General features: G+C 46.3%; 1 protein-coding gene across 1 annotated transcript in view; it reads right to left on the bottom strand.

Moving 5' to 3' along the window:
- Window positions 1–223: 223 nt before the first annotated feature.
- The window catches only part of RGS11 (regulator of G protein signaling 11), a 167,236-nt gene continuing 144,169 nt past the window's right edge, over window positions 224–23,290 (bottom strand). Inside the window, exons 19-20 of the mRNA XM_030212787.1 lie at window positions 19,143–19,300; window positions 224–1,016 (exon numbers count right to left, since the gene is read on the bottom strand). Coding sequence (XP_030068647.1) covers window positions 902–1,016; window positions 19,143–19,300 — 273 coding nt within the window. The 3' untranslated portion in view covers window positions 224–901. The remainder of the gene's footprint in view (window positions 1,017–19,142; window positions 19,301–23,290) is intronic.

Genomic DNA, 23,290 nt, shown 5'->3' on the forward strand with positions numbered 1-23,290 from the left:
AGAAGGAGAAGACAGCATAAGAAGAGAAGCAGCTGAGACAGAAGCCACAAAGACACAGAGAGCTGAGAGAGAGACAAAGAGAGCTGAGAAAGAGAAGAAGAGACTTAATGCTGATGTTCTACTTTGTTTGCTGGCAAATAAAGAAGATTTCTCTCTCATTCTGGTGTGCTGTCTGACTCCTGAAGTATCATAAATTTATGCATCAATTCCTGCAACAGTTTCTCAGTACTGCGCTCTCTCTAGTTTGTGTATGTCAGGTCTGTGTGCCATCTACAGGTTTTTCAGTGCTGTATCTCTTCATACACAAAATGGATCCCGAGTTTCTTATTTGCACAGCAATAAAACCTGGCTCCCCTCAGAGTTTAATGGCAATTGTTTGGGGAACTATTTCTATGAGTTTGTTTTGGTATTGCCCTGTTTTTTTTAGTTATTTCCCTTCTAACTTTGAAACCTTTTCTTGAGCACTTATGGACTATGCACTCCAGTATTCCTGTGCACTCCTTATTCTAGAACATAAATCCCAGCAAGTCTAAACCTGAGACACCCTTTAGTGCTGCCCATGAAGAGAAGCAGGAGACTTGTGAGCGATTCTCGACCTGATCCCAGCTCAGCCCTTTGAGTAAATGAGAGTAGAAGCTGTCTCAAACACTGAGGACTGGTTTGCGCTAACTCATCACGAATAATTTCTAATTTTTTCCCTCAGGTTTTTGTTCATACATATTATTAGTGACTAGAATGCCTGGGTTTACATATTAATCCTACATTACTAAACCCATGCTTAACTAAACTTTTTGTACTGCAGGTCACTAACTCTCTGTGTGCTGGTCCCAATTAAAGGCAGCTCTGATTTTTAAAAAGCCACAATATATATAGTAAGCAGTAAATCTCTCTCAGTCTTTTCTTAGAGGGCTGTGGAGGTTCTGAGGATACCTTCTTTTTCCTGCCCAACATTGTTGTCCTGAGTCTGATAGAATGGATCTGAAGGATAAATCTGGTGTTCCAGAGACAACCTGGACCTGTACAAGGACAATAAAAACAAACAGATCAGGGTTTATTTTTATATTGTGTAAATGTTTGTGAAATAATACCAGAAATAAGCAAAAATGTAGTAAAAATAAAACTCTTTTGTTTAACACCAACTGTTGTCAGCTAAGTTAGACCTGGATATTCAATGCCAGGCTGTGTCTGGGCACCAGCACCTGATATCTGAGTCTGTGGCAGCACCCTAATGTTATGTCTGTACAGCCAATATTCAGCGCCAAACCTGCATACCTAACCACGCAAAGTTAGCATTGTTTTTTTTTATGGTCCAGTTTGCCCAGTTTGGTATGTGGACACTGGCACTGTGCCTGTATAACTCCCAGCTCTGCCCCCAGACCCCCCCCCCCCCCCCCCCACACACACACACACATTGCCTGTAGAGTGCCACCATGGTCAAAGCTCATATTGAGCAGCACTGAGTAATGGCTGAATATTGGCCAGCTCAGCGTAGTTTAACTAGGCCCTTGTAAATCAGTAAGAGGAGTTTGAACTGTATCTATATGCTGCTGGATACTAGGTTTGTTCTGAATTAGAAGCTTTTTCTGTCTCTTATTAGGTGTATCATTAGTATTATGCTAACATTGTATTAAATCTCTGGTATTTGAATTCCACTGCTGTTAAATGTGTATATTTTTGATGCTGTTTCATGGTAATTCTATCATTAGGTTTCAATTTACTGTTTTCAAGTTTACCTCATTTATTATATTTATGTTTATTTTTGGTTATTTTACTATTGATATGCTGTTAACAAAATTATAAGTTTTATGTTAAACTGTACCTGCTGTACACTGCCTTGGGTGAATCTCTTCATAAAGGTAGTTAATAAATCCCAATAAATAAAGAAATCTCTAATTTTCTTACTCGGTGTAAAACGTTGCTTCCTTCACATGTACTGAATGAGCTTGCAGTATGATCATTTTGTGATATTTGCAATCTTTTATTTGTTTGCTGCCACTACAGCTTTCATTGGGCAAGGTGCTATAAGACAAATGTATTCTCTGGACCATAAAAAGCAAGCGGCAGTCTTGTTCCCCATGGAGTGGATTAGCGATGAGCTACTAGGTGTGCATTTCATTACACTCTCCCCATGCTCCCAGTCACAGAGTAAGGATCAGCCCAGGTTCTGTACACAGAGCAGGGGTAACATCTGCTGGCAGCTATATGAAGCACAAGTGACTGATTCTCAAGATTATGCAGTTATAATGCGACAATTTTCAGACTATCCATAGATTGCACCAAATTAAAAAGAGGAAGTACACTCATACTTTCACTCTGGAATATGCTGTGGGTACAGAGCACCCGAGGACATATGCACCTGCTTTTGTACCGGTACTTTTTTTTAGTTAAATAGACAATTGTGGCAGATTTAGACAAAATTATAACTGCACCTATATAGATAGTGTGCATATCCCCTCTCAGACACCTCTTCTCCAAATTGAACAGCCCTAAACTCTTTAGTCTTTTCTCATGGGGAAGTTGTCCCATCCCTTGCCCAGCTAAGAAGTTTCCATTTTAGACAGTAAATATCTCGTGCAACACCACTCTAACTCTTCCCTATTCCCACCCTGATATTTATCTGATTTCCCAGCCCTTTATCCAAGTATACCCAAAATCTGTTAGAAGTACTTGCTTCACTGGTAGGTCATATTAAACCTTGTTATCCTCAACATTGATTCTTACAAGATCAAGACTTTAAAACAACAACCAGGGTCCCTACCATGTTTTATTACCATGTCTTGTAGTATTCTTCACAGCCACCCAAATTAGTGAGATTGTTATCCACAAAATATTGAAATTTGGGTTTTAACCATAGTTCTTCCGTGCAGATCACCTCAGCCACCTTGGAAGTCTGATGTAGTCATTCCACTGTTGTTTACTTTGGGGTTTAACTGCTGCTCAATGCAGGTTACCTCCAGTGCTTCTTTACCATCATCTTTGCCACTAGAGATCTTCTGTGCTTATCCTGCACTTTTTTTGAATTGCATTACTATCTCCTCTGGAAGCCTGTTATATACATTTCCTCGCCCTTAATTATCTTGTCTGTCTGTATTTTTAGATATCCCGCTCTCTGTTGGAGTTCCTCAGGCATCTGTCCTTGGGCCCCTCCTTTTTTCAATCTACACCTCTTCCTTAGGATCCCTGATCGCATCTCATGGTTTCCACTATCATCTTTATGCTGACGACACCCAGCTGTATCTCTCCACACCAGACATCACTGCGGAAACCCAGGCCAAAGTATCGGCCTGCTTATCCGACATTGCTGCCTGGATGTCCAACCGCCACCTGAAACTGAACATGGCCAAGACTGAACTTATTGTTTTCCCAACCAAACCCACTTCTCCTCTCCCTTCACTCTCTATCTCAGCTGATAACACCCACATCATCCCCGTCTCATCTGCCCGCAACCTCGGTGTCATCTTCGACTCCTCCCTCTCCTTCTCTGCGCATATCCAGCAGATAGCCAAGACCTGTCGCTTCTTCCTCTACAACATTAGCAAAATTTGCCCCTTCCTCTCTGAGCACACCACCCGAACTCTCATCCACTCTCTCATTACCTCTCGCCTTGACTACTGCAACCTACTCCTCACCTGCCTCCCACTTAGCCACCTATCCCCCCTTCAGTCCACCCAGAACTCTGCCACACGTCTTATCTTCCGCCTTGACCGATATACTCATATCACCCCTCTCCTCAAGTCACTTCACTGGCTTCCAATCAGATACCGCATAGAGTTCAAGCTTCTCCTACTAACCTACAAATTCACTCGATCAGCAGCCCCTCCTTACCTCTCTACCCTCATCTCCCCTTACGTCCCTGCCCGTAACCTCCGCTCTCAAGACAAATCCCTCCTTTCAGTACCCTTCTCCACCACCGCCAACTCTAGGCTCCGCCCTTTCTGCCTCGCCTCACCCCATGCTTGGAACAAACTTCCTGAGCCCATACGCCAGGCCCCCTCCCTGCCCGTCTTCAAATCATTGCTCAAAGCCCACCTCTTCAATGTCGCTTTCGGCACCTAATCACAACACTTCTACTCAGGAAATCTAGACTACCCCAACTTGACATTTCGTCCTTTAGATTGTAAGCTCTTCTGAGCAGGGACCGTCCTTGGTTACTAATTTGTACAGCGCTGCATAACCCTAGTAGCGCTCTAGAAATGTTAAGTAGTAGTAAGCTCTATCGAGCAGGGACTTGTCTCTCTGCGTCAGGTGTTCAGCGCTGCGTGCGTCTGATAGCGCTATACAAATGTTAATAATATCACTATTTCTGCAAATAAATATTTCCTAGTGTTGTTCCTGAGTCTAGCCCCTGTGATCTGTTCTCCAAAGCATCATTTCTTCTGTAAAAGGGATAAGAACAAAAGAATAGCCATACTGGGTCAGACCAATGGTCTATCTAGCCCAGTATCCTGTTTCCAACAGTGACCAATACTTGGCAGTGAAACCCAATTAGTAACAACATTCAATTCTATCAAACCCAGGGCAAGCAGTGGCTTCCCCCATGTCTGTCTCAATAGCCTTGTGCTTCTTCTGCTACTCTCCGCCGCTGTGGAGGTTTAAAAAGTAACAGCAAGGTCCTGATCTTTCTGAGAACGCTTATGGAGAAATGTCCCATGGAGCAATAATATTAACTCTGGACAGAAAGGAACTTCTGTCCCCAGGGATCCTCCAGAAATCTCCTGTGGCTCCAAGGAATCTTCCCTTGATGAGAAAAGCTGAGATTGCTGAAGAAGAATGGCTGAGGAGGAACAGCTGACAGATGTCCTGTTCCTGCTCCAGGCTTGAAGGGACCCAAACTTAAAATGGCTGCCATTCCCACACTTGTTGAGAGACCCACTCGAGCCTATGTAGCTGAATCACAAAGCACTTCCTTCAGAGATGACCCCTGCTGGGCAGGGTCCTATCTGTTCTTCAGAATCTCCAGCTCATCAACCTCTGAGCAAGAAACAGCCCAACACGCGCTGCAGAATCCCAAAGAACTTCAGCCACTGCTGCACTAGGAGCAGTGCTTCATGTGTTCTAATGCCACCCCTGCCTCAGCCTACACACAGCCCCCTAATTTTAATATGGCTACAAGTACATGTGTTATTTTCTGATCTCACCCAAATCATGCCTTCTGGAAGGCTTCCTTTAAGTGTACTTCTTGTGTCTGATATGTATCCTTTAAGGTATCTGAATGTCACCATCATATCCCCCGTCTCCATTCTCCTCAGGTGTATACAGTTTTAAGCCATTCCAGTGGCAGCAGAACATATTTCTAGTTGGAGGAGTGGGAGCCAAACAAACCAATCTCCAGCCCTGTCCCCTAGCTCTGAAGCTGCTGATGCTGTTTTGGGCACAGTACTGGTGGGGTCATAGTAAACATAGTAGATGACGGCAGAAAAAGACCTGCACGGTCCATCCAGTCTGCCCAAGAAGATAAATTCACATGTGCTACTTTTTTATTTGTACTGTCCTCTTCAGTGCACAGACCGTATAAGTCTGGCCAGCCCTATCCCCGCCTCCCAACCACCAGCTCTGGCACAGACCCTATAAGTCTGCCCAGCACTATCCCCGCCTCCCAACTACCAGTCCCGCCTCCCACCACCAGCTCTGGCACAGACCGTATAAGTCTGCCCAGCATTATCCCTGCCTCCCACCACTAGCTCTGGCACAGACCGTATAAGTCTGCCCAGCACTATCCCCGCCGCCCAACCACCAGCCCCAGCACAGACCGTATAAGTCTGCCCAGCACTAGTCCCGCCTCCCAACCACCAGCCCCAGCACAGACCGTATAAGTCTGCCCAGCACTAGCCCCGCCTCCCAACCACCAGCTCTGCCACCCATTCTAGGCTAAGCTCCTGAGGATCCCTTCCTTCTGCACAGGATTCCTTTATGTTTATCCCACGCATGTTTGAATTCCGTTACCGTTTTCATCTCCACCACCTCCCGCGGGAGGGCATTCCAAGCATCCACCACCCTCTCCTTGAAAAAATACTTCCTGACATTCTTCTTGAGTCTGCCCCCCTTCAATCTCATTTTATGCCCTCTCATTCTACCGCCTTCCCATCTCCGGAAAAAGTTTGTTTGCGGATTAATACCTTTCAAATATTTGAACGTCTGTATCATATCACCCCTGTTTCTTCTTTCCTCCAGGGTATACATGTTCAGGTCCGCAAGTCTCTCCTCATACGTCTTGTAATGCAAATCCCATGCCATCCTCTTAGCTTTTCTTTGCACCGCTTCAATTCTTTTTACATTCTTAGCAAGATACGACCTCCAAAACTGAACACAATACTCCAGGTGGGGCCTCACCAACGACTTGTACAGGGGCATCAACACCTCTTTTCTTCTGCTGGTCACACCTCTCTCTATACAGCCTAGTAACCTTCTAGCTATGGCCACCGCCTTGTCACACTGTTTCATCGCCTTCAGATCCTCAGATACTATTACCCCAAGATCCCTCTCCCCATCCGTACCTAGCAGACTCTCACCACCTAACACATATGCCTCTTTTGGATTTCTACTCCCTAAGTGCATCACTTTGCATTTCTTCGCATTGAATTTTAATTGCCAAACCTTAGACCATTCTTCTAGCTTTTTCAGATCCTTTTTCATGTTTTCCACTCCCTCCGGGGTGTCCACAGTGTTACAAATCTTAGTATCATCCGCAAATAGGCAAACTTTACCTTCTAACCCTTCGGCAATGTCACTCACAAATATATTGAACAGAATCGGCCCCAGCACCGATTCCTGAGGCACTCCACTACTCACCTTTCCCTCCTCCGAGCGAACTCCATTCACCACCACCCTCTGACGCCTGTCCGTCAACCAGTTCCTAATCCAGTTCACCACTTTGGGTCCTATCTTCAGCCCATCCAGTTTATTTAAGAGCCTCCTGTGGGGAACCGTGTCAAAAGCCTTGCTGAAATCTAAGTAGATTACGTCTAAAGCACGTCCACAGTTCAATTCTCCAGTCACCCAATCAAAGAATTCAATGAGATTCGTTTGGCACGATTTCCCTTTGGTAAAACCATGTTGTCTTGGATCTTGCAACTCATTTTCTTCCAGGAAATTCACTATCCTTTCCTTCAGCATCGCTTCCATTACTTTTCCAATAATCGAAGTGAGGCTTACCGGCCTGTAGTTTCCAGCTTCTTCCCTATCACCACTTTTGTGAAGAGGAACCACCTCCGCCATTCTCCAATCCCTCGGAACCTCTCCCATTTCTAAGGATTTATTAAACAAATCTTTAAGAGGACCCGCCAGAACCTCTCTGAGCTCCCTCAATATCCTGGGGTGGATCCCATCCGGTCCCATGGCTTTGTCCACCTTTAGTTTTTCTAGTTGTTGAAACACACTCTCTTCCGTGAACGGTGCTATATCCACTCCATTCTCAAATGAACTTTTGCCAGTCCATCGTGGTCCTTCTCCTGGATTTTCTTCAGTAAAAACAGAACAAAAGTATCTATTTAGCAAATTTGCCTTTCTTCATCATTATCTACATAGCGGTTTGCAGTATCTTTTAGTCTCACAATTCCCTTTTTAGTCATTCTCCTTTCACTAATATACCTGAAGAAATTTTTGTCACCCCTCCTGACCTTTCATAGCCATTTGTTCTTCCACTTGCGCTTTCGCCAGACGTACCTCTCTCTTGGCTTCTTTCAGTTTCCTCTGGTATTCCTCCCCGTGTTCCTTGTCTTGAGTTTTTTTGTATTTCTGGAATGCGAACTCTTTAGCCTTTATTTGCTCAGCCGCTTGCTTGGAGAACCATAGTGGTTTCCTTTTTCTCTTGCTTTTATTTACTTTCCTTACATAAAGGTTTGTGGCCCTATTTATAGCTTCTTTCAGCCTGGACCACTGTCCTTCCACTTCTCGTACGTCCTCCCAGCCCATCAGCTCCTTCCTTAGGTATTCCCCCATTTTACTAAAGTCAGCATGCTTGAAATCCAGGACTTTGAGTTTTGAGTGGCCACCCTCCTCTTCAGCCGTTATATCAAACCAAACCGTTTGATGGTCACTGCCGCCCAGGTGGGCACCCACTTGGACATTTGACACGCTATCCGCATTTGTGAGCACCAGATTCAGCGTCGCTCCCTCCCTCGTGGGTTCCATGACCATTTGTCTGAGCAGAGCACTTTGGAAAGCATCCACAATCTCTCTACTTCTTTCCGATTCCGCAGACGGAACCTTCCAATCTACATCCGGCAGATTGAAATCTCCCAGCAACAGCACCTCTCTCTTTTTTCCCAACTTTTGAATATCTGCGATCAGGTCTTTATCTAATTCTTCCAATTGTGTTGGAGGTCTGTAGACAACACCCACGTGGACAGAGGTTCTATCATCTCTTTTTAAGGTGATCCATATCGCTTCTTCCTTACCTCAGGTCCCTGTCATTTCGGTTGCTGTGATATCATTTCTCACATATAGGGCTACTCCTCCACCTTTACGACCCTCTCTATCCTTCCTAAATAGATTATAGCCTGGTATGTTTGCATCCCATTCATGGGAACCATTGAGCCATGTCTCTGTGATTGCAACAACGTCTAAGTCTGCCTCCAACATCAGGGCTTGAAGGTCATGAACTTTGTTGCCAAGACTGCGAGCATTTGTGGTCATCACTTTCCATTTACATTTCCTGGTATGTGCTTCAACATTTGATATTTTGGTGTGTGTTTTGTCTTTGGGTCCCTCCATATCTTTTTGTTCCACCTTAATTTATTTTGCTTTTGCATTCCATTCTGTGGCCTATGAGCCATTTGGTTTCTTTTCATCTCCAGCCTTTCTATATCCTTTATGAGGTATGGCCCCCAGAACTAGATACAATATTCTAGGTGTAGTTCATATCTTCTCCTTTTTTTTAATCTGTTGGTTATATCTCTCCCTGTGCACTCTACCTTTCCTCTGCCTACAATTAGCATCTTCTAAGGATGGGGTGTCATTTGCAGTGACTTGAGAGATGTTAACAACATATCCTATGTCATTAACAAACAAAACTGAGCAGAAAAAAATATAGCACTTTATGTTTTTCATTTACCAGTAATAGTGTGTGCTATTTGCAGAGAGGATGCATTCTTTCAGATTTAGATAGGTTTGGGGTAGTGGTGTGCTGGAGCTGGCTCACAGTGGCTCATGAGAGCTGTTTGTTACGCTTTTAAGAATTTCGGTAGCTGTAGTTGTTAAAGTAGTACCCCCGGGGGGCTATTTTAACAACCATCTCCCAAATTTGGTCTTGAGCCCCCTCCAGAACTCCCTTTTACTTTGCTGGTGGAGATGCCAAGCCGACAGCCAAATAAATGGAGTGCTGTTGCTTCCTGCTGCTTGTTTTTGGCTCTGAGCATCCCTGTCATCAAAAAGTATGCCTAGCAGGCCTGAACAGTGGGGAGGGGGGGGGGAGAGAGAGGAATGTGTTCCCCTCCCCAGTCCATCCCTGGCACCACCCCCTCAAATTGCAGGGCTGGCTATGCCTGGAGAGAGAGCTTGGTGTCAAAACTTTACCAGCACACCACTGGTTTGGGGTCTCCTGTAACATACGGACCCAGGCCACATGCCCTGTTTGCACTCCCTAATGCTGGCCCCGCCCCAGCCTACACATAGCCCTAGGAACATCTCCTTTTTATATGGCTAATTACAGAGCAGCAGGGCCGGCACTACAAAAAGAAGAAGCGCTCAGCTGACTGAGCAGAGCGCTAACGCTAAGGACGAAAAATGTTTAAAAAAAGAAAGCGCAGCACCGGCAGGCACTGTCTAGGCAGCCTTGAGGCATTGGCTGCTGGCTCGCAGGCTCCTCCCGTCTCCTACGTCACTGCCCCTGGAGCGACGCAGGGGCAGTAACGTAAGAGATGGGAGGAGCCTGCAGAGCTAGCAGCCAATGCCTCAAGGCTGCCTAGACAGTGCCTGCCGGTGCCGCGCTTTTTTTTTTTTTTTAAACATTTTCATCCTTAGCGTTAGCGCTCTGCTCAGTCAGCTGAGCGCTTCTTCTTTTTGTAGCGCCGGCCCTGCTGCTCAACAGGAAAAGCAGCAGTGGCCGGCAATGGGAGCTGGGGCTGGGGCTGGCACTGGCATGCAGGGCGGGCCTCGAGGAAAAGAGAAAAGAGGGAAAACAGATGGAAGGATGGCAGAGAAAGAGGGAAAACATGGAAGGATGGGGAGCAAAAGAGGGAAAACAGATGGAAGGATGGCAGAGAAAGGGAAAACAGATGGAAGGATGGCAGAGAATGAGGGAAAACATGGAAGGATGGGGAGAAAGAGGGAAAACATGGAAGGATGGGGAGAAAGAGAGAAAACTGATGGAAGGATGGGGAGAAAAGAGGGAAAACAGATGGAAGGATGGCAGAGAAAGAGGGAAAACAGATGGAAGGATGGGGAGAGAAAGAGGGAAAATGGATGGATGGGGAGAGAGACTCTGGATGGAAGGATGGGGAGAGAAAGAGGGGAGATGGATGAAAGGATGCAGAGAGAAAGGGGAGAGACTGGAAGGATGAGGAGAGAGAAGGGACACTGAACAGAAAAGGGTAGAGAGATACAGAGACACTGGTTAGAAAGAGGGAGAGAGAGACATTAGATGGAAGGATCAGGAGAGAGGGTAGATGGATGGAAGGATGGGGAGAGAAAGAGGGAAGATGCTGGATGGAAGGGTAGGGAGAAAGAGGTGACACTGGACGGAAGGATGCAGAAAGAAAGAGGGGAGACTACTGGAAGGATATGGAGAGAGAGGGGAGACTGGAAGGATGGGGAGAGAAAGAGGAGAGCTGCTGGATGGAAAAGGGGAGTAGTGAAAAACTGGAGAATAAGAGGAAGGAGCATGGGGAGAACAAGGGTGAGAAAAAGATGAAAAGCCATAAGTAGATGAAGGAAATTAAAGAATGGATAGTAAGAATAAATTAAATCAGGACAGAGAGAGAGAGAGGCAGAAAAATATTGAAGAAAGCAAAGAAAAAGGAGAGAAAAATGACAAATGGCCAGGAAAACCTGGCAGAAGAGTTAAGCGAAAACGAAGGAAAGCAGAATCTAGAGACTGGGAGCGACACAATGAGAAAAAGTAAATGGCCATACAAGAAAGGTAAAGAAAATAATTTTATTTTAATTTAGGATAAAGTAATATGGTACCTGTGTTAATGAAGTTTCAGAGACCAATACTTCCTTCCTTAGGTCAGGCGAGGATACCGTAACAGCATTATACTGACCTGAGGCAGGAGGTTTTTGCCTCTCAAAGCTCACTGAAAAGGGTGTTAGGCTATTAAATAAATTTTCTGAAATCTGATGCACTGAAAAGCAGCACTTTACCCTGTGTGACAAATGCATCTGATTAGCGTGACTAAATTTTGCTGGGGGAGGGGGGTAGAGAGAAAATTTTGTGCCCACCCACTTTGGGTTCAGGCCCATCCAAAATTAGCAGTCTGGCTAAGCCACTGGTTTATTGCCTCTGCTTGTCTGGACTGACTAAGAATCTTGGTAGCGTGTGTGTTGGGTCTGTGAGTGCTTTCTAAGAACTGTGGGACCACTGGGAGTGTGGCCCCCAGTAACCTAGAAATCACTGGGGATAATTTGAGAGTGGGAGACTCGCCCAGAGGCAGTTGAGACCCAGTCAGTGGGAGGAGGGTGCTAGTGTAGAGCACAAGCGGAAGTGCAGGTGGACTTGAGCTGTGCTGGGGATAGACCCTCTAAGTGGCTGCGGGGTAACTCCAGGTGGGTGGCTACATATTTCGTGACAGTGTTTTCTGATCCCACCTAAAACATGCCATCTGGAGCGTGTCATCTAAATGCATGAAGGAGACAATTTACACGGCTAAATCAGCATTTAGGAAGCAATTTTATAAAGTTATTTTTGTATCTACACATGCAAATGGCCTCTTTTAAAATACTGCTTGGTGTACAAATACACACCCGTTCATGGTGAGTTATGCCACTATTCGATAATGGAATCTGGGCACCCAGATTCCAATATAGAATAGGTTCTCACCCTAGGTGGAAGTATTACCCTAGGAGGGTCATTTTCTAACAGGGTGTCTGGTGTAAGAAGGTAAATGGATGCCTCCTGAGGAGCTGTTTTACAAAGACAAGCAGGTGCCTACTTGTATTTATAAAATACTTGAAAAAGTGACAGAAATCACACTTTCAGGCATGGATAATTACTCCTGCTTCTGAGTAGGGAGAATTGTGTAATATATAGTAACCAGGGGCTTAGCTACGTGGGGCCACGGGGGCCTGGACCCCCATAGATTTAGCCCTGAACCCCCCTGCCGACAACCCTCTCAACCCCCCCCTCCCACCGTGAACCCGCCGTCGCCATCTGCTACCTTTGCTGGCAGCGGCGGACCCCAACCCCTGCCAGCAGAGGTCCTCTTCTTCCTTCGTTCTTTTTCTGATTCTGACGTCCTGCATGGACATCAGACTCACAGAAACAGAACGAAGCCTTGTGATCTGCAGGGCTTCGTTCTGTGCCCACTCAGGCCCACCCGTAGCTATGCCACTTCTGGGAATTTGTTTTCATTTTTGGCAACATATTTGGGTTTTTTCATAGGGAAGGGAGAGGCCCAGGGCTGGCTGCTAGTGCTTGACTTTTGTTTTAATTAAATGAAAACCATTTGAAAAATGAAGCCAAACAAGAACATCTCATGAATGTAGTGAAATTCAAACAAAGCAACACTACACTGAGTCACAAGATAATAAACAAACCCATAATCCAGAGTTTCTCAACCAGTCCTTGGGCACTCACAGCCAGTCAGGTTTCCAGGATATCCACAATGACTATGCATGGGATAGGTTTGTATGCACTGTCTCCTTGGCGTGCAAACTTATCTCATGCACATTAATTGGATATAGGGAATAAGCGGGCTAGAAATGTATAAATAAAATAAAATAAATATCCTGAAAACTTGCCTGGCTGGGTGTGCCCTGAGGACTGAGCTGAGAAGCACTATCCTAATCCATGCTAAAAAAGGTTTCAGCTTGGGTTCAGTAAGAGGGGGATGGGGGTTCTGCCTTCCGTACCTGCTGCAATGAGAAAAGGGAAGCCCGTTCCAAAATGTTCCAGGTTGGTGACAAAACATTTCATCTAGGTTAGTGATCTGTCAGGCATAACCTGGCACAAATTTATTACTGCTCCTAACAGGCGATACTGACAAGCAAAGGGAAGCGAGGGAGGGAATTTTGGGTTTAGGTCACACCTTTTTCAGTCGTAGCACAAGGTGAGTTACATTCAGGTACAGTAAGCGGGATCTCTCTTCACATGCAGGGAGATTGGTGGCAGCACGGTTGGCAACGGCAGGATGTATTGCCACCCCGTTCTTATGAAGGAGCTTTCATTGAAAAATTATAAACCAGTAATGAATCAAGTGTAATATGAAGCTGCTGTTACTGCTCTGAAAGCTTCCTTCCTGCAGGAAATTGTTCATTTGTTTTGATTCAGTTCCCAGCACCAGCCAGCCAGAACCACTTTCCTCAAAAGGACAGACCAGAACATGTGAAACAAGAACAGACAGCCAACCTTTGCCCTTTCCCTAGTCTTCAAGCCAAAACCAGTTACTGTGGACACCTCACCTCAGTTGTGCTTCATATGGTGAAACTCTCTGGGGATAGGACAGAAACCCAGCGTTAGAGTCGTGCACTCACTTTTAGCACACTGCTGCCTAATGCAACAATTTTGCTCCCCAGTGCAGTAACCAAATAATGTACAAAAATGTGTGCTAACATGGACCTAGAGAAAATGAAGGCACATAAAAACCATATGGTCCATCCAGTCTGCCCATCTACACTATCCACTGTCTCTCCCTTTCCCTTAGAGATCCTCTGTGCTTATCTCAAGCTTTTTTTAAATTGAGATAGTTTTTCTTTCCACTACAGGCATCCACCACCCTTTCTGTAAAGAAATATTTCTTTAGGTTACTCCCGAGTCTATCCCCTTTCATAGGGTTGCCATATTTGCCCTAAGGAAAAAGAGGACACATGCCCCACTCCCTGTCACATCCCCACCCTGCCCCCCTGCCACACCTCTACTCCACCCCCGGTCACACCCCACCTTGCCCCCTGTCACTTTGACTCCCACAAAGAAGGCCAGGTTCCCTTTCTCTCCCCCCATGTATATCCTCTCCCCAATTTTCCAGCCTCCCTCCACCCACATGACTCTATTCACTCCTCCTCCTCTCCTCTCCTGTATCTTTATTATAGTGCCCTAGTGGTCTAGTGGCCTCTTCGGGGCAAGAAAGAGCCCCTTCTTTCCTGCCCGGCGTGGCTGTAGACCTCTCTTGCTCCCAGCGCCAATTCAAAATGGCTGCCAAGAGTTCAAGCAGTGACCTTGCAAGACTTCAGCAGAAGTCTCATGAGGCTGCCACTTGAACTCTCGGCAGCCATTTTGAAGTGGTGCCGGGAGCAAAGCAGTCTGCAGATACGCCGGGAAGGAAAGAGGGGGCTCTTTTCTGCCCTGAAGAAGTCACTAGACCACCAGGGAACCACATTAAGGTAAAGGAGGGGAGGGGAGGATAGGACATCCGCCCGCCAGCCTGTCCATTCATCCACAAATCCGGACAAACGGGCAGGCTTGCAAAACCCGCCCAGATGCCCAGTTGTGCCCTTAAAAAGAGGACATGTCCAGGTAAAACCGGACATATGGTAACCCTACCCTTTCACCTTCATCATCTGCTCCTGGAATTGAGGTGAAAGGGGATAGTCTCAGAACAGGGTACATGCACTAGTGGCAGATACGACTTGCACACAAATCAGCATCTGCAGTTGTGCGCTTACACATCTGCACATGTGCTGAAATGCTCTTCTGTGCATAACATCTTTGCGATACACTTTATGCACAAAATAGATTCCAGCACATGGGCAGACATATGTGCATGTTATCAGAAGAGACTTGTTGAATCGTTGTGCAATTATGTGACCAACCATAGTGCAGTGAGAGATCTTTAACAGTGCAATGAAACCAGCAATGATGCAAATGATTAGAGACGTCTAAAAAGACTTAGGAAAGAAGCAGTACATCGTTCTTTCATGAGAATTGGAAGAGAAAGAGTAGAGTCTACAGCCAATGAATTCCTGATGACTAGATAGAACAAAGCAGGAAAAGGAAGAGGGGTTACAAGTGATGGATGGCTCCCTGTAAGAAGTGCATTGGAGGAAGAAGTGGAGAACCTGTAAGTGATGATTTCCTGATGAGTGTTAGCTGGGAAGGTGTTAGGAGAGAGGCTGTGTGTCATGGCTCCTGGATGAGAGATCTCAAATGATAAATTATTTCCAAGGTAGCAAACTGTAATATCTGAGAGAAATTGTGGAGGAGCAGAAGGTTTCATCGGTTGCTAGAGCTGACCCAGATCCATGATAATAAAGCCTTATTTGTTGGATCACATGAATCTGGGAATCTTTGTGTCTGTACTGGAAGTAGGCAGCACTCAGCACAGTCAGAGGAATGCTAAGCCCTGAGCAGGAGCAGATGGTGCTAAACATAATATGAAACCATAATTCATTTATGAAAGTGCTTTCGAGATACAACCAGATACATCCATTCACCATTAACTCAATTACAGGTCATAAACGGGATGGAAGGAGGAATGATGAAAGCGAGGAGGAAGTGAAAGGAAAGCATTAATGCTGAAGTGTCCAAGCAAGGATACGAAATCAAAGAGCAACCTCAAGATTCACAGCCCTCAAACACCTAAAATTCTTAGCGAATACTCTACAGGACAGCCTGCATTCACAGCTAATATACGGGGTGGGGGGGGGGGGGGGGGGGGGGACACACCACAGTTAATAGTCCAAGGTAAACCCTGCATTCATAGGTACCTTTTATCCCTTACCTCTTAGTTGTTCTGTCTGTGTGTCTGTCCTATTTAGATTGTGAGCTCTTTGAGCAGGGACTGTCTTTTCGTGTATGATGTATAGCGCTGTGTATGCCTTGTAGTAGTAGTAATATACCAGGGGACATACACAGCATCACAGCTAAAATGTGTAGTTTGACTGTTTTGGAGGTGCAAGGGGTACAGAACTGATATTTGTAGTGATGGGGGATAAACTTTCACACCCATCCCTCTGATGGACATTGATTAGCTTTCTTTCATCCTCTTCATATGCATTCTCTTTTCTACACTCTCCCCCCTCCTTCCCCCCATTACTTCAGTGGCCCACTTAGACTGTAAACTCTCTGGGGCAGGGACACATTGAACCTGAATATTATCACCACTGTTTAGCACTGTGTTTATCCAGTAGTGCTGTACCATTTTTTTTTTTTTTTGCATGATCCTCATGCTCCATCCCACCAATAAAGGGACAGCAACATTTTATATCTGTTATTGTTTCATTCTGTGACTTCTGATGCCTGAACATACATGAAGCCTTTCGTATAATCATATTTATCTCTGATATTTAGATACCTTTTGAGGTAGGTAGTGGAGATGAAAATGGTAACGGAATTCAAAAATGCATGGGATGATTGAGTCAATAACCCTGGGAGGTACTCATGTAGACGTAGGATGATAGATGTCTAGGAATTCCTTCTTTTTACTACTATCATCATCTTTATTCTGAAAAACCAACTTCAAGCGCAACTTTCTAAAAAATGTATACAAATCAACATGCACAGAAAAAGAGTCATAGTAATCTGAGGGAACAAATGATAGTCCCAGCTGAAGAACCTGTAATTGTTCCACTGCTAGATTTTTTGATGACAAATTAAATACATCCATTAACAATTCTGTATTTTCTTTCATGTTTTGCCTGTTTTCTCATGCAACACCTGAGAGACAGTTGTAACTGATGTCGCAGGTGGTACACATAAAAAAATCAGATGGAAGTAAAGTCACCAGTGTATTCTGTTTATCCTGTGCTCCAGATTCAGTATTACTAACTTCATCACTTGAAGAATCATTTGCTGAGATAATAATCCCACTTTTTTTTTTTATGAAACCGTTTATTTAACCATGGGTATACAAATCCTTTCATATAATCATATTCATCTCTACGATATTTAGATATCTTTTGAGGTAGGTAATGGAGATGAAAATGGTAATGGAATTCAAAAATGCATGAGATAAACATAAAGGAATCCTGTACTGAAGACGTGGAATCAAATAAGTGGAATCAAACAAGCTTAGTGGTAATTGGCAACACCAGTAATTTGGAAGCAAAGCTAGTGCTGGGCAGACTTCTACAATCTGTGCCCTCATGGTTGGACAGATTCAGTGACTGGAGAACAGGGCCAGTGCTGGGCGGACTTCTATGGTCTGCGCCCTGAAAATGCCAAGGACAAATCAAGTTCAAGTATAGGTATGTAGTATCACATCATACCTTATATTATACCCCCAATATTCAAAAGCATTTAACTGGCCAGGATTGGCATCTGCTCAGTTAAATGGCCTATTATCGGCTATCCAGCAATATTCAGCAGGGGATAGCCAGCTATCTCCCACTGAATATCGTCATTAGTGGATAGCAGATAGCCAGTTATATCGGGCGATATAACCTGCTATCCACTAATTTTTCAGCCCCAATTCAGCAGCTATATTTGGCCGTGTGAATACTTGGATGCTGTGACCCCTAGAGGCAGCCTCGTGGTACTTCCATGTAGCACAAGTCTGCTTCTAGTGGTCTTGGCAGCCATTTTGAATAGACTGCCAAGCTAGGCAGGAGCGTGTGGGCATCAATCTTACCTGTTTGCCCTCTGGAACACCCAGGTAGACCCGGGGGGGGGGGGGATCTATGGAATAGGGTATGGGGGCCTCGGGCCTGCTTTTATGTTTCTTTGGGGTTGGGGAAGTGGGAGGGGAGATTGAAGGAGGGGGGCATCCAGAGGTGCTCTGCCACTACCCAGAAGTTAACTGGGCACCGGCCAATATGGTTACCTCAGCAGTTAAAATTAGGAAGCCTTTTTGCTGTCCTACATTTAGACACTTCCTTAACCAGTTAGCTGTCTGAATATGACTGGTAAACAATGAAAATCTGGCTCTGCCCAAGCTCCACCTGTGGACCACCCTGTTACTAACCGGATAGTGTAAGGGCTGACTTTGGTGATATTCAGTGGCACTGTCTGGTTAATGGCCACTGAATATACATGGTTAGCCCTGGCCAAGTCAGCTAAATAGCCAGGAGCCTTTCCTAGTTGTTTAAATGGCTTTGAATATTGGGTAGAGAATGTTTTATTGTGACCAGGGCAAGAGCTAATATTGCTTATCCCTAGTTTCCTCTGGGATTAGCATAAGAAAGTAACAAAGGAAAAATGTAAGAACCAGAACAGTAGCATAGCCAGACCTCAATTTTGGGGTGGGCCTGAGAGTAGAGTGGGTGAGCATGATACCCGCATTTCCTCTTTGCCAACCCCCCTCCCTCCCCCTGCAAGCAGTAAAGATGAATACCGTTCCTGCCAGATGAAGAGTCCTTTTTGGAGTCCAGCGGCAGCATATTTCCAGTCATCGACACCGCTCTCTCCCCCCCCCCCACACGTATGCTCAGTTCAACCAGCATCCCTCATGCACGCATGCATGGGGGTGCTAACTGAACTGAGCACGCGTGGGAGGTGGGAGGAAGTGCTGCTGACTGACGCGGGGATGAGACTGCTCGGGGGATTCCAGAAAGGACTCTTCAGCTGGTGGGGCCCAGGGATTCCCGCCAGTTACACAAATGATGTGTGTCGCCACTGTATGGGTCTGAAGTGAAAAGAATTTAACCAGGCAGGCCCAGTCAAATTGCACTGAGCAGGTAAGGAGGGGATATTCAGCAGCATCTAACCAGGCAGTGCTGCTTAATATCCCCTCTGACTCTGTGGCACTGTTTGGGGAGTGCCACTTCAGTAGCAGATTCAAGGAGATCCTAGAATTATGCAGTCACTGAAATATTCAGTGCCGGTGTCTGCATAGCTAACCAGGCAAGTCGGATCACATAAGTAGTAGCCCTAACTTTGCCCAGTAGCTATGTGGGTGAGGAATCAAATATTGGCCATATTCGCATAATTTCAGGGTACTGCTACTGACTCTGATATTTAATAACAGTGCTCAGATATGGCCCAACATTGAATATTTTGGTCTAAATTAGCCAGCAGTGACCAGTGTTTTAATAAAAATGCTCACCACCAGCTTAATATTGACCTGAAAAAGTTTAGCAGAAACTGTGAAAGGAAAGCAGAGCAAAAAGCAAACCTGTTGGGATCATTAGTGAAGGGAGAAGTATCAGCTGAGGTGGCAAGGGCTCCCAGTTGAAAGCAAGCAGCACTGGAGTGGGACCAGTAATGCATTTCCTCGGAATCAGCAGGGCATGTGGCTCCAGACACGGTCACAGTATTGGCACAGATGCAGAGCTGGGGGGGGGGGGGGAAGAAGACAGGAAAGGGTTAAACATTAATTTATGGCCTTTGCATGTTCTGGTAAGCATTACTATCCTTCTTAAAGAACTTCTGAAGTGAAGCGCCCTACTGAAACAATCAGGAAGAGGTTAGACAGAAGAGTTATAGGAAAGGAGTGATTTCAACAGTATTAGACACAAGACCTTTGTGGTGTGACTACCTTTATGGAAAGAAATAATTGCTAATAAAATTGTCACAGACAGTGAATGATGGCGATACCTGGTTCAGTACATTGGATTATGAAAAATTGCAAGAGGACCTTATGAGACTGGGAGACTGGGCATCCAATGGCAGGTGACTTTTAATGTGAGCAAGTGCAAAGTGATGCATGTGGGAAAGATGAACCTAAACCACAGTTACATGATGCAATGGTTCTACATTAGGAGTCACCACCCAGGAAAAGGATCTAGGTGTCAATGTTCATGATATGTTGAAACCTTCTGTCCAATGTGCAGCAGTGGCTAACAAAACAATTAGAATGTTAGGAATTATTAGGAAAGAATGTAAAACAAAAATGAGGACATTCATTGCCAGAGAATGTGGTAAAAGCATTTAGCTTAGCAGGGTTTTAAAAAGGTTTGGATAATTTCCTAAAAGAATAATCCATTATTAAGATGGGCTTGGGAAAATCCACTGCTTATTTCTAGGATAAGAGCTCTTTAAAGTTGTGAGAACCTAGAGCTTTGACTGCAGCTGCCTCCCCCTCGAAGCAGGGGCGTAGCTACGGGTGGGCCTAGCTGGGCCCAGGCCCACCCAATTTCAGCCCAGGCCCGCCCAGCGCCAGCCCCAGCACCCATTGCCGGCCACTGCTGCTTTTCCTGTTGAGCAGCAGGGCCGGCGCTACAAAAAGAAGAAGCGCTAACGGCGCTAAGGACAAAAAATGTTAAAAAAAAGCGCGGCACCGGCAGGCACTGTCTAGGCAGCCTTGAGGCATTGGCTGCTGGCTCGCAGGCTCCTCCCGTCTCCTACGTCACAGTGACGTAGGAGACGGGAGGAGCCTGCGAGCCAGCAGCCAATGCCTCAAGGCTGCCTAGACAGTGCCTGCCGGTGCCGCGCTTTTTTTTTTTAAACATTTTTTCTCCTTAGCGCCGTTAGCGCTTCTTCTTTTTGTAGCGCCGGCCCTGCTGCTCAACAGGAAAAGCAGCAGTGGCCGGCAATGGGAGCTGGGGCTGGCATGCAGGGCGGGCCTCGTCGAAGAAAAGAGGGAAAACATGGAAGGATGGGGAGAAAAAGAGGGAAAACAGATGGAAGGATGGGGAGAAAAAGAGGGAAAACAGATGGAAGGATGGCAGAGAATGAGGGAAAACATGGAAGGATGGCAGAGAATGAGGGAAAACATGGAAGGATGGGGAGAAAGAGGAAAAACATGGAAGGATGGGGAGAAAAGAGGGAAAACAGATGGAAGGATGGCAGAGAATGAGCGAAAACATGGAAGGATGGCAGAGAAAGAGGGAAAACATGGAAGGATGGGGAGAAAGGGAAAATAGATGGAAGGATGGGGAGAGAAAGAGGGAAAACGGATGGATGGGGAGAGAGACTCTGGATGGAAGGATGGGGAGAGAAAGGGGAGAGACTGGAAGGATGCAGAGAGAAAGGGGAGAGACTGGAAGGATGTGGAGAGAGAAGGGACACTGAACAGAAAAGGGTAGAGTGATACAGAGACCCTGGTTAGAAAGAGGGAGAGAGAGACATTAGATGGAAGGATCAGGAGAGAGGGTAGATGGATGGAAGGATGGGGAGAGAAAGAGGGAAGACGCTGGATGAAAGGGTAGGGAGAAAGAGGTGACACTGGACGGAAGGATGCAGAAAGAAAGAGGGGAGACTACTGGAAGGATGCGGCGAGAGAGGGGAGACTGGAAGGATGGGGAGAGAAAGAAGAGAGCTGCTGGATGGAAAAGGAGAGTAGTGAAAGACTGGAGAATAAGAGGAAGGGGCATGGGGAGAACAAGGGTGAGAAAAAGATGAAAAGCCATAAGTAAATGAAGGAAATTAAAGAATGGATAGTAAGAATGAATTAAATCAGGACAGAGAGAGAGAGAGAGGCAGAAAAATATTGAAGAAAGCAAAGAAAAAGGAGAGAAAAATGAGAAATGGCCAGGAAACCGTGGCAGAAGAATTAAGCGAAAACGAAGGAAAGCAGAATCTAGAGACTGGGAGCGACACAATGAGAAAAAGTAAATGGCCATACAAGAAAGGTAAAGAAAATAATTTTATTTTTAATTTAGGATAAAATAATATGGTACCTGTGTTAATGAAGTTTCAGAGACCAATACTTCCTTCCTTAGGTCAGGCGAGGATACCGTAACAGCATTATACTGACCTGAGGCAGGAGGTTTTGGCCTCTGAAAGCTCACTGAAAAGGGTGTTAGGCTATTAAATAAATTTTCTGAAATCTGATGCACTGAAAAGCAGCACTTTACCCTGTGTGACAAATGCATCTGAATAGCGTGACTAAATTTTGCTGGGGGAGGGGGGTAGAAAGAAAATTTTGTGCCCACCCAAAATTGGCAGTCTGGCTACGCCACTGCCTTGAAGTTGCTGCTCTAGATGACCACCTAGTGTGCTTAATGGAATCGGGCCGGGGGGGCAGGAGGTGATATGTTTATGCCAGAGAATGGGGTAGAGCCAGTGGCGTACCAAGGGGGGGCTGTGGGGGCGGTCCGCCCCGGGTGTCAGTGGGTGGGGGGGGTGATCCGCTTCGCTCCCGCTGCTCCCACCCTACCTTAAAAAAAAGTTTTTTGAAGCGTCGTTGCAGGCAGCGCCTCGCGTCTGCCCTGCAGAAGTAAATCTCTTCGCTTCGAAGTTCATCGTCGTCAGGCCTCACTATGTCCCGCCCTCGCAGAAATAGGAAGTTTCCTCAGAGGAGGGCGGGACATAGTGAGGCCCGACGACGACGAACTTCGAAGCGAAGAGATTTACTTCTGCAGGGCAGACGCGAGGCGCTGCCTGCAACGACACTTCAAAATAATTTTTTTAAAGGTAGGGTGGGAGCAGGAGAGTTGGGTCGGGGTCCTCAGATGGGAGAGGGGTATTGTGGGGGTTCTCACATGGGGAGGGGGTTTTCATATGGGAGAAGGGGACTGAGTGTGGAGGGGGGTCTCAGATGGGAGAGGGGTGTTGTGGGGGTTCTCACATGGGGAGGGAAGGGGTTTTTTATATGGGAGAAGGGGACTGGGGTGGGGAGGGGGTTCTCAGATGGGAGAGGGGTGTTCTGGGGGTTCTTAGATAGGGAGGGGGTTTTCAGATGGGAGAAGGGGACTGGGGTGGGGAGGAGGTTCTCAAATGGTAGAGGAGAGGGGTGTTCTGGGGGTTCTCAGATGGGAGAAGGGGTGGGGAGGGGTTCTCAGATGGGAGGAGGGGGCTCTCAAATAGGAGAAGGGGGCTGGAACTGGGGTCTGAGAAGGGGTCATGATGGAAAATGGGGCATGCCTGGGTCAGGTGGGAGAATGGGTCGGGCTGAAAAGGGGGGCAAGGCATGTGGATGAAGGTGGCTGAAACTGGGGGCTGAAGGAGGGTAGGTGGGATAAGGGGGCTAGTACTGGGACTGGGGGCTGAAAGGCAGCAGGGGCTGAAATTGTGGGGACTTGGGGCTGAAAAGGAGACAGGGAGAAGTGGCTGGGGCTGAAGCTCAGGACTGGCGACAGAAAAGGGCTGGGGTTGAAACTGGGGGCTAAAAGGGGACAGGAGAAGTGGCTGGGGGCTAAAGCTCGGGACTGGTGGGAGAAAAGGACTGGGGCTGAAACTGGGGACTGGTGGGATAGTGGGGCTGGAACTAGGGGCTGGAAAAAAGGGGCAGAGAGGGGACAGATCCTGGATGGAAGGGGGAATGAGAGGGAGGGCAGACCCTAGATGGATGGGAGAGGCAGGGCAAATGGTGGATTGAGTGGACAGAGAGAAAGGGCAGACAGTGGATGGAAGCGATAGAAGGGGGAGAGAGAGAGGGCA

The sequence above is a fragment of the Microcaecilia unicolor genome, chromosome 8, assembly GCF_901765095.1.
Source record: "Microcaecilia unicolor chromosome 8, aMicUni1.1, whole genome shotgun sequence".
Classification (NCBI taxonomy): domain Eukaryota; kingdom Metazoa; phylum Chordata; class Amphibia; order Gymnophiona; family Siphonopidae; genus Microcaecilia; species Microcaecilia unicolor.